Source organism: Chelonoidis abingdonii, chromosome 5 (genome assembly GCF_003597395.2).
Source record: "Chelonoidis abingdonii isolate Lonesome George chromosome 5, CheloAbing_2.0, whole genome shotgun sequence".
Classification (NCBI taxonomy): Eukaryota; Metazoa; Chordata; order Testudines; family Testudinidae; genus Chelonoidis; species Chelonoidis abingdonii.
Genome location: NC_133773.1, coordinates 115928551 through 115944040, shown reverse-complemented (window position 1 = coordinate 115944040; position 15490 = coordinate 115928551). Strand labels below are relative to the sequence as shown.

The 15490-nt window shown below is 39.2% G+C and overlaps 1 protein-coding gene across 2 annotated transcripts in view; it reads left to right on the top strand.

Annotated features, from left to right (window-relative positions):
- The window catches only part of CC2D2A (coiled-coil and C2 domain containing 2A), a 143414-nt gene that overhangs the window by 13594 nt on the left and 114330 nt on the right, over nt 1-15490 (top strand). For both annotated transcript variants that reach the window (XM_075066578.1, XM_032773944.2), the window contains exons 5-8: nt 1058-1194; nt 4027-4158; nt 7475-7684; nt 12487-12593. In XM_075066578.1, coding sequence (XP_074922679.1) covers nt 1058-1194; nt 4027-4158; nt 7475-7684; nt 12487-12593 — 586 coding nt within the window. The remainder of the gene's footprint in view (nt 1-1057; nt 1195-4026; nt 4159-7474; nt 7685-12486; nt 12594-15490) is intronic.

Sequence of the window (15490 nt, the reverse complement as noted above, 5' to 3'; positions counted from 1 at the left end):
ACCCATGCCATAGGTTGCCTACGTCTGCTCTAACCTCCAATAGCACCTGTTGTCTGAGGGTCTCTGTGGTACTGTAGGTACAGCCAGAGGAATCTGTGCCTGAGGGGGAGTCCTGAAGCACAGAAACCTAACTGAATTGTCTCATATGTTAGATCGGGGTAGGCAACCTATGTCTCTTTGAAAACTGCCAACTGTCTTCAATAGTTTTCCGCCTTAGACTTGTTGAGAGGCACGCTGAGCAACCTTAGGCACTCACTAACTTAGTGGTCGTGTTTCCCAAAATCCAGCGTTGAGGCAGGAGCCATTGTCAAGTCCACTCACTGGGCCTGCTAAATCCTCAAAAGCTTTTGCTTCCCAGCCTCATTCTGTGAAGGAGGAGGAAGAAGAAATAGAGCCATCAGTCTCTCAACTCTTCCCAAACCCATTAGCAGTATGTGCTAGCATTGGTATCTGGATCATTCTCAATGCCAACATCTTTGATGTTGGTATTCTTGAGTTCTCAGTTCTGGGTGCTTTGCGTCCGACAGCGTCAGCTTTCAATTGTCTCAGTGATGGCGAGTGTATTCTTGATTTAGTGGAGAAAACAGAATGATAATTAGATCTGTGCTCCTTATATACACCCCGATATATATACCCGATTGTATAGAAAGGTGAGGTGTGAGGATGTAGTTAGTGTGGATATACAGCCCCAGTGGGTGCTGCTATCTAGAAAGTTTTGAGTTTATGCCCCAGAGTGCATGAATCAACTATACTGGGAAATAATACAAGCTGTGCCCAAAAATGAACAAACAACGCCAAAACACTATCACCAGTAGAATGTTGTTATAAATTTATACTATAGATCTATCCTTATTATGGAAATAAGAGCTGTTTTGGTTATGTACATAACAATATTAGTTATTGCCATCAGGCAAATTTCACAGACAGCATTTTTAAGGTGTTCCCTTTGCAGCAGCAAAATATCAATGTAGTTTTTAAAAAGCAGTATAGGTCCTTAGAAAGCTGATAAATTATATCTCCAGTTATAAAATATCTTACGTATTTGATTTCTCTTTAGTGCCTATGTCTCAGAAGGTGCCTGAAAACATGCAGCCGAGGTACCTAGAAGATGAGGGTCTTTACACAGGAGAAAGGCCCATAGTGTCACTATCTAATCAAAACATTCTAGAGAACAGAATGCTGAGACAGGAGCAGGTAAGTCACCACTACATTATTACTCATGTCTGGTTCAGGTTCTTTTTATGTCACAAACAGGAGTGTCCAAAATTCAGACCCTTTCATTATGATTATTAATTTTTTATTTTGTTACCCTTCAGGTGAAGCATGAACAATCAGCTTAACATATGGGCCACATATATTAAAAAAAACAGTCTGAGAGCAGTATCAGAATTTTTGAAGGTTTTTATCAGAAAGTAAGCATTTTGGGGGGAATTGGCAACAACGGAGTGCTTCAGGCCAGGTACCTCCCACTCAAACTGTATCTTTCAACAGAGAACAAAAATGTATTTTCTTTGTCTCTGGCAATCTTCTGCTGGTATTAGTGCAATAACGGGTTAAATCCAAAATTATCTTAAGAAGGTATTGTTAGGCAATGTTGTTATGTGGACAATACTACACAGGATCTTTTCAGGGGGCAAGACAAAGATGCCACATTTGTTATGATAACACAATTTGATTTATGACCAATAACTAATATCTAAACACACACACACCCTCCAGATATTCTGCAGCTGCTGTATAGTTACCAGTCCTGAACATAGCTTGAGTTTGTGGCTTGGGATTGTAGCTTGTGGCAGCTAACTGGCCAGGAAAGCCGGGTACAAGGAAAGGCTGGGTTTGCCCTCCCATGTTGGCAGCAGTACGTTACCCTCCCAAAACCTTCCATCTCACCCATCCTTTTTATAGGCTTTAGTTTGAATCCAGATTCTATAGGTCTTGCTGTGTCACGCTGCCTCTGGGTTCGGTGTCATTGATCACCCGTCTATTGCAGACGTGACTTTGAGCCTTGGACCTGGCTTTGATCTTCCTTCTATTGTGCCTTTGTTCTTTTCTTTTTAGGGTGGACTCTTCTTACTTTATTAGGGCTGTTGTTTGCATTTTCAGCCATTGGTGTTTGAACTCTATTTCATCAGGACAGGCTGGTGGCTGGAGGTTGATTCCATCATCCATACTACCTCATTCACACATTTAACCTAAACTAATTAGATTACAGCAGGGTTTGCAAAAATGAAGGTTGCAGCAAGCTTTTTCAAAATGGAGTAAGCATTTTAAAATGGGGTTTGAATTACAATATGGCAAACAAAGAACAGAAGTTACAATATAGACAAGTGTAAAAGCAGCAAAGAGTCCTGTGGCACCTTATAGACTAACAGATGTATTGGAGCATGAGCTTTCATGGGTGAATACCCACTTCGTCAGATGCATGTAGTGGAAATTTCCAGGGGCAGGTGTATATATGCAAGCAAGAAGCAGGCTAGAGATAACGAGATTAGTTCAATCAGGGAGGATGAGGCCCTCTTCTAGCAGTTGAGATGTGAAAACCAAGGGAGGAGAAACTGCTTTTGAAGTTGGCTAGCCATTTGTTTAATCCTGAGCTGTTGGTGTCAAATTTGCAGATGAACTGAAGCTCAGCAGTTTCTCTTTGAAGTTTGGTCCTGAAGTTTTTTTGCTGCAAGATGGCTACCTTTAAATCTGCTATTGTGTGTCCAGGGAGATTGAAGTGTTCTCCTACAGGTTTTTGTATATTGCCATTCCTAATATCAGAGTATGTCTGTTAATCTATAAGGTGCCACAGGACTCTTTGCTGCTTTTACAGATCCAGACTAACACGGCTACCCCTCAAATATAGACAAGTGTAGTGGATAGAAAACAGTGAATAGAAGTTACAATACTGAAACAGTGCAAGTCTCAGTGATTTAAGCAGAAATTGGATTGACAGTGAAACTTACAAGGGCAACTGGCTGAACAGCTATAACTGGTTTTATGAATGAATGTTGTTTCATTCATAAAACTTTACTTATGAAGTTACATTAATAAAGCGAACAATTAAAAACAATTTCATTCATCGGTTCTACAATGTGACCTATCAAATGGAGCATTGGACTGGGACTTAGAAGACTTGGCTTCTATTTCCAGCTCTGCTAATAGCCTGCTGGGTGACCTTGAGTAAGTCATGTCACTGCTCTGTACTTCAGTTTCCCATGTGCAAAATGGGGATAGTGATAATGAATTATTTTATAAAGTGCTTTGCTATCTGCTGATGAAAAGTGTTATGGAAGAGCTGGTTATTGTTATTATTTATTAGAAAATTAAAGTAAATCAAAAGTGAGCACTATAAAATTTAATTTAAGATTTGCATAACATCTTGGTTAGACAGATTAAGACCATCAGAACAACCATATTGGGTCAGACCAATGGTCCATCTAGCCCAGTATCCTGTCTTCTGACAGTGGCCAATGCCAGGTGCTTCAGCGGGAATGAACAGAACAGGTAATCATTGAGTGATGCATCCCTTGTCGTCCACTGCCAGCTTCTGGTACTCAAAGGCTAGAGACTCCCAGAGCACGAGATTGGATCCCTGACCATCTTGGCTAATAGCTATTGATGGATCTGTCCATTACATTTCTTGTAGTTTTAGCAATATCAACAAGCATGCAGTTTGCATCATATGCCTTGTGTACATTAGGATGTTTCCTAAATGTGCAAGGTTGGGAGATTTAAGAAAAATGGTAACATAGGGAGGGTTCAGACAGGATCCTTAGATGTATCGCCTTTGGGTCTGGGGCTTGTCAGTCGACTGCAGTATACTCAGCATTTTCTGTGTGAATCAGCTAAAACACATGGGGGATGCCACTCACAAGTTACTCATGCTTAAATTGTTTTGCTTGTTTGCTTTCTTAAAGAAAAAGATTTAAAAGCTAAGTGTGTCCAGAAATGTGAGATGTTGTTTTCTGGAATAATAGTATAATTGCAAGTCATTCCCATATAAAAGTTACAAAAAATGTTATCTCACTTTATTATTCATAGGGAAAAAGGTGGTTTGGAGATGATGGCAAACTCTTAGCATTGCCTAGTCCAATTAAACAATCTTCTACGAGACCGCCAATATTTTCATTGGAGGAAGGCATAGAACCAGAACTTGAAACATTATATAGAAAGGTAGGTTGCATTTCATATATGTCATTACTGTGACACCATTTAGTATTGGTTACTATACTGTCAGGAATCCTTAACTATGAAATTTTAGGACCAATTCAAGGATTTGTCTACAATGAGTGTCTTACACTGTTATGGCTAGACCAGTCCAAACCCCTAAATGTGGTGTCCTCATGTAAAAAGTGACTTGCACTGGGTTAAGCTGTACCAGTTCAAGTGTCTTTTTACATTGGTGCAGCACATCTAGCCTAGGAGTTTGCACAGTGAAGCTGCATTGGTGTTGCTACACTTGTGCAAAGAAAAGAATAATCTAATGTGGGCAGATTCAAACAGGTACCGTTTCACTTCAGTGACTCTATTTCTGAAACCTTTCTTAAAGCTTTCTTTCCTTCTTTGGAGAAACCATGAACCATTAGCATGTAATAAGGCTTCCACTTCTGTGAGATGAGAATTCTTCCAGCTGCTGCTGCACTACCAGTCTGAAAGTTGCTCATCAACTGGCCCTAGTGACAATTACAAACACATAATTCTCCATCAAATCCAGTCCCACAGGTCTATTAATGGGCCTGCAATGCAGAAAGAGGCAAAACTAAATCTGCACTTCATTGGCAGGGAAGGACTAACCAGACTGATCTAGAGATGCTTTCCGGTCTCTGTTCTGCCTCCACAGTGCAAGCATGTTGGCTAAGGGTAAAATTGCAAAAATACCTAATTCCCATTTTCAAAAATAATTTAGGCCCTTAGGAGTGTAAGTCCTGCTAAATTTTGGTGAGACATAGGCTCATATGTGTCCAAGTCACTTTTGACAATGGGACTTCAGCTCCAAAGTCACTTATGGCCTTTTGAAAATTTTACCCAATATTGCTCCGGCTGCAGAGCTGAAACAAAGGCAAACCAAAGAAAATCAAATTAAAAAAAGAAAAATGTAAGAAAACCAGGGCTCTTGTCCTCTACAATTCCTGAACTGATTTGAGGTTTGATTCTCTGCCCAAAAGGGGAGCATCACCAGTGCATTATTCCTTCCTGACGGACTCTGTCTGGTAAGAACAGCCATATAAGATGGTGCATAAGCTTGTTGAGAAGACAAAGCATAAGTTCATCTGGTTCTGCGCTGGAGCCCCTTGATGAATACTTCAAGTGCACGTAGGCAAGCTGTGTCGACTTTTGTCAGGAAGTAGCAAGGGCATAATGATTGGCCAGGCCAGAGGTTCCCTTGGTCCCTCTCACCATGCCTGGAGAGGAGCAGTGCAGCAACTGAAGTCCTCTTGGCTCTGACAGAGAGCCTGCAAGCTGCACTCCATCACCACTCACCCTAGCTGTGATGGTTCTTGTACGTGGAATATTTGATTAGCCATCCCAGCATCAGGCTCTTAAGAAGAGGTCAGCTGAGGCCAGTAAGGAGTGCGTTGTGCTCTTCTGCCAGTCCTGGTTGCAGTTGCTTTACTGTGAAGAATATCTGATCAGCCATTCCTGCCTTCCTTTGGGCTGTGGAGGGCTGTTGCGAAGCAGCTGAATCCCCTAGAAGATATTGTAGACAGTGGTAGGGGGATGCAAGACCCAAAACACTGTCCCTAATATCCTTTCCCCTTGAACTTAAATCACAGATCTCACTGGGCTTGACTAACATGAGTATTCCCCTGCAGCATTATGGGGAAGCAAGGTGGCCTTTTTACCTCTCCTGGTTATACCAGTATAACTAGAGGGAAAGCCACTTCTCCAGAAGAAAGCAGAGCACACCCCAAACCAACTAACCAGGGAGAAATTTGGTGGGCTTTCCTGCTCCCAATTCCAGTTTTTCCATATGGCTCCTTCAGTGCCCAATCTGAGCAGAATCTCCAGTTCAGAGTCAGAGTAACTCACTTTACAGGCTGCTGGCTATTTGGCATCTCAAGTGTTCATCCTGGAGCTCAAGGAGAATTCCTTGGTGCTTCCTCTTCCTGCCTGAAGCTATTCCTCCTCCCAAAGAGAAGCTGCCAAGCACTTGATGTTGGCCACATCAAGTTGTTTAGGAAATCTAAGGCCCTCTTTGTGTTATGTCACTCAACATCAAAGGGGTAGAAGCCTGTATCAAGATGGATCTTCAGGGCCATTCTGGAGGCCCACAGGGTAAGGCCTGCCTCTTCCCTCTAATATCTGGGCTCATTTCCTAAGTCATGGCAGCTTCCTGGGAAAATTCCTTAGGGGAAATGTCTAAAGCAGCCAATTGGTTTTCCCTGCGTATGTTCACTGAGATCCATATACTGGTCCTGTGGACTTGAATTTGATGGCAGATAGGTAAGGCCCTACTTGAATTGTGGGATGATTGTCAAAAAAATGTGGCTAAGTTGCAGACAAGCCATGGAAAATGGCAGAAAAGTAATAATGGACCTTATTTGTGGCAATAAAGTCTATTATTATTATTATTTTCCGCTCTTGGCCACCTGGGTTTAAGAGTGGGGGCTCTTGCTGCTGGGCACCTGGGGCTAACAGCGGGAACATGGTGCTGATAGCAGGGGCACCCACTGTCAGCTGCCAAGGGCTGAGAATGGGGCGTTCCCGCTGTTGGCCAGCTGGAGCTGACAGTGGGAACACGAGGCTAAGAGCAGGGGCTCCCACCATCAGCCACCTGGGCTGAGAGTGGGGGTTCCCGCTGTTGGCCGCCTGGGGCTGAGAGCTGGGGCTAGGGCTGACAACAGGAACATGGGGCTCCCACTGTCAGCCCTGAGCCCAGAAGGGCTTGCATGTCAAAATAGTGGTAGAAGCCTAACATTGCGGAATCTGCAATAACACAAGTTTAAGTAGGGCCTTACAAATAGGAGAATTTTTCTTGCTGGCTGAAAATTTCCTTTTTTCAAGAATCCACATCCACAGATTCAATCTATCCTATGTTGATTAGGATGCAAATGAGTTGTATTCATATGTTTCTGTTTAACTAGTTTGGCTGTGCCTATTTGCTGTGCACTGCGTTTATTAGTGTTCTCAAGTACCGTTTTCCTAGGCAATACTTATCATGCAACTTTTAGTCAAGAGTAATTGAAGTTATTGAGCAGGACATTCAGGTGAGTTTGCCATTGATGGACAGATCCAGTTCGTATTTTTTTTTTTTTTAACTGTGTAGTGTAAAAGATCTGTTGGTAGCCTGTGGAGCTGGATTCTTAAAGCAAGGATTTTTTTTTATTAAACAAGACACATTTTTCTGTTCTAAAAACTCAGGTACAGGCATGTTATTATTAGGTATAGACAAGTGGGTTATTGCCTGTCACAGGACGATCTTTACAAACTTTAATGCACACGTCAGAATAGTCTTAAATATTTCACTCTTTTATTTTCTTCATTTCAGGCAATGAAACCTATGCATGCCAACCAATATATTGTTGGATCTGGGGACCCTCAGGGACAGTTTCAACTGGACATTGATATTTCTGGGTTAATATTCACCCATCATCCCTGTTTTAGCCGTGAACATGTTTTGGCAGCCAAATTGGCTCAGTTGTATGATCAATATCTAGCAAGAAGACAGCAAAACCTTACCAAACTCCTTACAGATAAGGTATTTTCACTGTATGCTCTAGCGTGTTGAGATACTCAGTAGCTAGTTTAAGGTTAAAACTGAATTTGAGTCTTCAAAATGTAGCAATGTAACTTCTAGCTTTGTGCCATGAATAATATATTTTGTTGAAAATAATCCTGTTTTTCTATAAAGTTTTAACCCCCCCCCAAAAAATATTTGTTCTTTAACATCAGTTCAAATGAATTTCAATTGAAAGCTGATTAAAATGTGTCCAACAGCATAGTGAAACTTTACTCCATGTTCAGTGCAGACCTACCTGTTTGTTTATTTAAAATAGAATCTCTAAAGGGATCTGAGATACAAGTCAGTAAAATTGTTTTAATACAATAGAATTTACATAGCATCCTTTATACAGAGTATCAAAAATGTTTTGCAGTGAATGGTAGATATGGCTTTACCGAGTTGTGTACAGTGACTCAGACAGGCAGAAAGGGAAAAACAGCATACAAAGATGGAGAAAGGTGAGTGAAGCTTAGTCTCAGTTCTAGGTGAAAAGGAATACAATTATTATTTGTTTCCATTGTATTGACATGAATTTCTTATCTTGACATTTTTAAGGAAAACAGTCATGTTTATAAATACTTGGTTCCATTAAAATAAAATTCTGGTTTCCTGCTTTATATCTGTGCTAAATATTCTGATTTTATTTATATATTGTCACACTTAATATATTTATCACCAAAACCTGGTGGTATAATAAATGAAGACATTGGGGTATGAGAAGTTATTCCAGGCATGAGAATGAGAAAATTTAAGATCAAGCATGAGAAATTTAAGACACAGGATCATGATTTGAGAAAGTTACAATCAACTGAAAATAGGAATTGCTTGTCCTGTTCTTGTTTAGTACAGTATCTGAAATTATCAACTGAGGCTTACTGTAGTTTTATGTCTGTTTCACCCATTGTGAGACAATGATGGTGTAGACAGGAGAGATTTAGATTTATTAGGAACTGGGGAAACTTTTGGGATAGGAAGAGCCTGTACAGGAAGGATGGGTTCCACCTAAATCAAAGAAGTGCCAGCAGTCTGGTTCCAAACATTAAAAAGGTTGCAGAGCAGTTTTTAAACTAAGAGATGGAGGAAATCCGATTGCTGTAGAGGAGCATGTGGATCGGACAGAGACTTCTCTTAAGACGAAAGTCTATTGATAGAGATTCTCTAGGTTTTAGTCAGGAGGAGAGAATGGGAGAGGATAAAGTATGAGCCAGATCAGATGAGAAACATTCACATAAAAAAGAATCTGACACATCAGAAAAGGGCAGACAGACAAACAGAGACAATTTTTTAAAGTGCTTGTACACAAATGGTAGAAGTCTAAATTATAAGATGGGTGAACTAGAGTGCCTCGTGTTAAAGGAGGATATTGATATAATAGGCATCACAGAAACCTGGTGGAGTGAGACTAGTCAATGGGACACAATCATTCCGGGGTACAAAATATATTGGAAGGACAGAAGAGGTCATGTGGATGGGGGAGGAGGAGAAGGAGTGGCACAATATGTGAATGAAAATGTAGAGTCAAATGAACTAAAAATCTTAAATGAATCCACATGTTCCTTACAATCTCCATGGATAGTAATTCCATGCTCTAATAAGAATATAACAGTAAGGATCTATTATCGACCACCTCACCAGGACAGTGATAGTGACTATGAAATGCTACGGGAGATTAAGAGAGGCTATCAGAATTAAGAACTCAATAAACAGTGGGGATTTCAATTATTCCATATTAGACTGGTTCATGTCACCTCAGGACGACAATGCAGAGACAAAATTTCTCGATACTTTAAATGATTGCTTCTTGGTGCAGCTGGACGGGAACCACAAAGGAGAGGCAATCTTAATTTAGTCCTGAGTGGAGCGCAGGAGAATGGTCCAAGATTAACTGTTAGAGGACCACTTGGAAATGTGACCATAATATAATAACATTTAACATCCCTGTGGTGGAAGAACATCTCAACAGCACAAACACTGTGGCATTTAATTTCAAAAAGGGGAATTATGCAAAAAATGAGGGTTAGTTAAACAGAAATTAAAAAGTAAGTGACTAAGTGAAATCCCTGCAAGCTGCATGGATGCTTTTTAAAGACACCATAATAGAGGCCAACTTAAATGTATACCCAAATTAAGAAACGCAGTAAAAGAACTAAAAAAGAGCCACTTGTGGCTTAACAACCATGTAGAAAAGCAGTGAGAGATAAAAATGCATTTTTTATAAAGTGAAGTCAAATCCTAGTGAGATAAATAGAAAGGAGCATAAACACTGTCAAATTAAGTGTAAAATTGTAGTAAGAAAAGCCAAAAAAGAGTTTGAAGAAGCTAGCCAAAAACTCAAAAGGTAATCAACATAAATGTTTTTAATTCGTCATAAGAAGCAGAATGCCTGCTAACAACCAATGGGGCCCCTGAGACGATCGAGATACAAAAGGAGCACTTAAGATGATAATGTCATTGCGGAGAAACTAAATGGATTCTTTGCTTCAGTCTTCGACGGCTGAGGATGTTAGGGAGATTCCCAAACCTGAGCTGACTTTTCTAGGAATTGTCACAGATTGAAGTGTCACTAGAAGAGGTTTGGAATTAAGTTGATAAACTTAACATGACAAGTCACTGGGACCAGATTGGCATTCATCAAGTGTTCCGAAAGAACTCAAATGTTAAATTGCGGAACTATTAATATGTTTGTAACCTGTCGTTTAAATCGGCTTTGTAACCAATGACTGGAAGATAGTAATGTAATGCCAATATTTAAAAAGGGGTCTAGAGGTGATCCTGGCAATAACAGACTGGTAGTCTAAGTCAGTACCGGGCAAATTAGATGAACAGTAGTAAAAGAATAAAATTGTCAGACACATAGAAACATAAATTGTTGGCAAAGTCAACATGGTTTCTATAAAGGGAAATCATGTCATAATAATCTATTAGAGTTCTTTGAAGGGTCAACAAGCATGTGGACAAGGGAGAGCGTATGGACATAGTGTACATAGATTTCCAGAAAGCTTTGACAAGGTCTTCACCAAAGGCATCTTATGTAAATTAAGTTATTGCAGGGCAAATGAAATTCAATGTGGATACTGTAAAGCAATGCACATTGGAAAAAATAACCGACCTATACATAAAATATGATGGGGCTAATTTAGCTAGAAATAATCAGGAAGGTCTTGGAGTCATCTGTGGGTAGTTCTATGAAGACGTCACGGCAGTGTGTGAGCGACAGTCAAAAAAGCAACAGTGCTATTAGGAAATCATTAAAGGGGGATAGAGAGTAAGACAGAAATATCTTATTGGCCCTAATAATATAAATCCATTGGTACGCCCATATTTGAATATCTGCGTATAAATGTGGTTTCCTCATCAAAAAGATTACTGGCATTAAGAAAAGAGATTCACAGAAGGGCACTAAAATGATTGGGGTTTGGAAGGTTTCCTATGAGGAGAGATTCAAGAGGCTAGGACTTTTTTCAGCTTGGAAAGAGGGAAACTAAGAGGGATATTGATAGAGGTATAAAAAATCACGAGTGGTGTGGAGAAAGTGAATAGAAAGTTATTAACTTGTTCCATAATATTAAGAGCTAGGCCCACCAAATGAAATTAATAGGCAGAGGTTTAAAACAATAAAGGAAGTTCTTCACACAGTGCAAGTAAACCTGTGGAACTCCTGGACCTGAGGAGGATATTGAAGGCTCAGGAACTATAACAGGGTTTAAAAGGAACTAGATAAATTGATGGAGGCTAATCCACTAATGGCTTATCCAGGATTGGTAAGGAATGTTGTCCCTAGCCTTTGTTTGTCATAGGATGGAGATGGATGGCAGGAGAGAGATCTCTTGATCATTACCTGTTAGGTTCACTCCTTCTGGGGCACCTGGCATTGGCCACTGTCAGTAGATAGGATACAGGGCTGGATGGACCTTCGGTCTGACTCAGTATGGCCATTCTTATGTTCTTATTGTCAAGATTAGGGTGAAAGAAAGCACCAGAAAGAAATACTTTATTTGAGAGGAAGAGTCTTGTAGTTAAGGCACTAGATGGGGACTCAGATTTAGTTTAGCCTACTTGAGTGAGATCGAGCAAGTCATTTAATCTCACTGTGCCTCAGATTCCTATCTGTAAAATATGGGTAACAGTAATTCCCTATCCTCTCTGGAAGTTGTGAAGAAAAATTAATGAATTTTTGTGAGATGCTTAGATACCAGCATGATGGAGGGAAGGTAAATAGATATACTCAGCAGAAATGCAAAAGTATTTGGTTAGATTTGAATCCTGAACAGATTTTTCCTAGTGTGTTTATTTACCACATTGATATATTTAGCCTTTTTAGCTATTTAAAGTTTGCTTTGCTTTCAGCTGAGTAGCGATCATAGAACATTTTGTCCATCAAGGTGATGTACTATACACAAAATGTTTACAAGCAGCTCAGTGCTTGTTTCATTAGTCTATAGATAAGTGAAAGTGATCCTCTTCAATATTTGTATGCAGTCCCATTGCCCTTGTTTCAAGGTCACTCCTGTCATGACTGTTGAACCATGAATACTAATCTATGAGGTTTCTGTAGTTTTTGATTTCACTCATGAATCTCTGAAATCATCATTTGAGGAGATGCAAAGTGAGTACAGAAACTAAATCCTTCATCTGTTTCCAATTACCTTGTTGGAGTAGCAGTTTCCTGTCATTTAGTGGCTAACTGGTTCATTTCAGGTTACAATGTGTGCAGTATAGTTTCCTCCATGAATTTTGAAACTATCTATGAATTGGTTTGTTTTTGCCTTTTGTTTAAGCTGCATGCTCTGAGGAATGCTGTACAGAGTAGTTTGGACAACAGTGGAACCAATGTCCCAAATTCTGTAGCACAACAGAGCGTAACTGAATATAAATTTGTAATCAGGTAGGTACAGATTCATTAGATCACTTTTTTCAGAATTTTATTCCTTTTTTCTTTATTTCTGCACTTGTACAGAACTATAAAACCATGCCAAACTTGACACTTTATGGTAAAGTATTATGCATGTGAAGTAAACAGCCCAGGTTACGAATAAAGAAATATGTATACAAAATCAGATTGTGCAGTGTTTCAGATTACATTCCAAAAATCATTTTAATTTTGTTTTTTTTTACTGGTTGATGAATAACCAGAAATGTATATAGAGTACCAGACAGCCATATATATTTAACTTGATTAATAAATGTATATGAAGTTTCAAAGTGATACAAATTTAATATACATGATGTATGCCCTTCCTCCCGGGATTCCATTGTCTAGTTGAAAATAGTAGTCCTGGAAACCCAAGCAATGAAATTATTATTGTGCTTTTTTTTCACTGTTAACTTTACTGTGTTCTTGTAAAAAATTAATAGTCACAAACAACAGACACTACAGTTGTCAGCTACACTACAATTATGCAATATGGGGCATTCAGATTTCTCCACTTGGAGAATCTCAGTTTATAACAGTAAGGGTGAATTCTTGGCCCCATTGAAGTCAGTGGGAGTTTTACTCTAAGGATTTTTCTTCTTGATAGGCCAAATACTAGAAAGCAATTTAATTACAAACATAATCAAGTCTGATTCCAGCCAACAGAGGCTGTTGTTACATGTAGTCAGTACATTACATCCCTATGGGATAAAGCTCATTGTCAAGCATATGAGGTTTCTAAGAACCTAAACCCAAGTCAGAAACCAATTGGTATTAGATCATACAGGACTCATAGACATAAGCTAAACTGCACTAAACTCTTGTAATGTTCACTCTTAATTGCCTTTATGTGGTGAATATCGTAAGGTGTGAGGGAAATATGCACTGATGTCACTAGTGCTTTGTTGAGAAAAAAGAAAACTTCAGTCTACGGGCCTGTGAATTTGGCATTTTTCATGTGGAGTCAAATAAGCTATCACTTTTCATGTGTACTAAACTATTTTTCCCCCAAATTATACACTTTTGTGGGGACTTGGATTAATTTTTGATGTGATTGGTTTCAGTCTCCAATCTATTACAAGCAAAATTTACATAATTTTTGTTTAGCTTGTGATAATACAAAGTTAAATGGTAAATTTTCCTTCTGCTTGTTGTAAAGAATGATTTTTAAAACGTGTTAGTGAAATTTGTGAATGTTTTATTGCTCCTAAAGGAACAATATATTTCTGGAAAAAGTTTTGGAACATTTTTCGTTTTCTGACAGAATTGTCACTATGTGAGCAGTATCTGTCATCAGTTGGGAACAGCTGTTATTCCCTCCTGTTTGGCCTAATTGTGGCAAATTAAATTTTAATTCAATTCAAAAGAGGGATTTTATCGTACATAGTTGGAGTCATTGCTAGCTAAAGGCCCCATTCAGCACTCCCTTCAGAACTCCTGGGCCTTAAGAATTTATATACATTTTTAGTTTTGAATCAGTGATGCTCCTGCAGATGTAAGAGCCTGCCTGCAAGGAGCTCATAGCAGGACTGAAACTTAGGCCCTGATCTAGCATAAGAGTGCACCCTTCTATCCACGCAGAATCCTACTGAAGTCATTGAAGCTGCATTTGGGCACAGGGGTGCACTTGCATGCAGTGAACAGCAAGATTAATCCTTAGTGACTATTCTGCAGGTAGAAAAAAATGCCTGCTGACTATGAAAGGAAAACTTTAGACTATCAACATGGTTGTATAATCCCCAGGTCTAGTTTAGATGCTAAAGTCTCTTAAATTATACTCCTTTAATTAAAATATTTAATGCTGTAGTTTTAATTACCTAATGCTTAGGTCACAATAAAAGATTCTTAGGATTTCTGAACCTACTGAATACATTAACAGAAGTAGAGAGAGCATGATGGTCACCATTAAATAGTTAACATTTGCCAACAGTACCATACTATTGTACCTGAGAGATTACAGTATTTCCCACTACTTATAATTAGGACTTAATGATGGTATCCTAAATATCAGAGTGTTGTTTAGTGTTGACTTTTTAATGATGATCGCTATGGTAGTGGTTGGAACTCAAATTACAGCTAGGAATCAAAAGAGTTCTGGGTAAAAATTGATTTCATACTGGGATGTTTACTAATTGTGAGACTTTGTGGAAAATAACTTGACCTCTGTCTCAGTCATCCTGGCTGTAAAACTGGATAAATTCAAGATCTCATCTGGTTTTCAGTGCCACATTAGACTTTATTTACTATGAACAAATACATTACAGAAAAAGAAAATGCCTTTGGCCATGGAATCTAATTTGTGTTCATGTCTTCTGTGCGAAAACAAATGTGCATGAAGGCATTTTTTAAATGACTCTCTTCAGGCCCTATGCATTACTTTACATGACAGAGTCATTGCAAATACTGGTTCTTGATAACTACAGACATGAGATAAATTAACTGTTTCATAAACTCCATTTGTCCCTTGGATGCTTGTTCTTAATTAGAAGCATGTTGTTTCTATATATTAGTAAGTGATTGGTGGTATCCTTCACTTCCGGATAGAAAAGAAGACTTCCTTTTTTATTTGAAAAGTGTATTGTGCCTTTCTGGTCCTAGGAAGCTAATTGGTTGCTGAAATGCTCTCAGTTAAACTCTGAGAACCTTTCCATTTTGATTGATGTCAGTGGACTCGTTGAGTATGCTTTGGTTAGGCCTGGTCTACACTACACGTTTAAACCAATTTTAGCAGCGTTAAACTGATTTAACGCTGTACTCGTCCACACTACGAGGCCCTTTATATCGATATAAAGGGCTCTTTAAATTGATTTCTGTACTCCTCCCCGACGAGAGGAGTAGCGCTAAAATCGATATTACCATATCGGATTAGG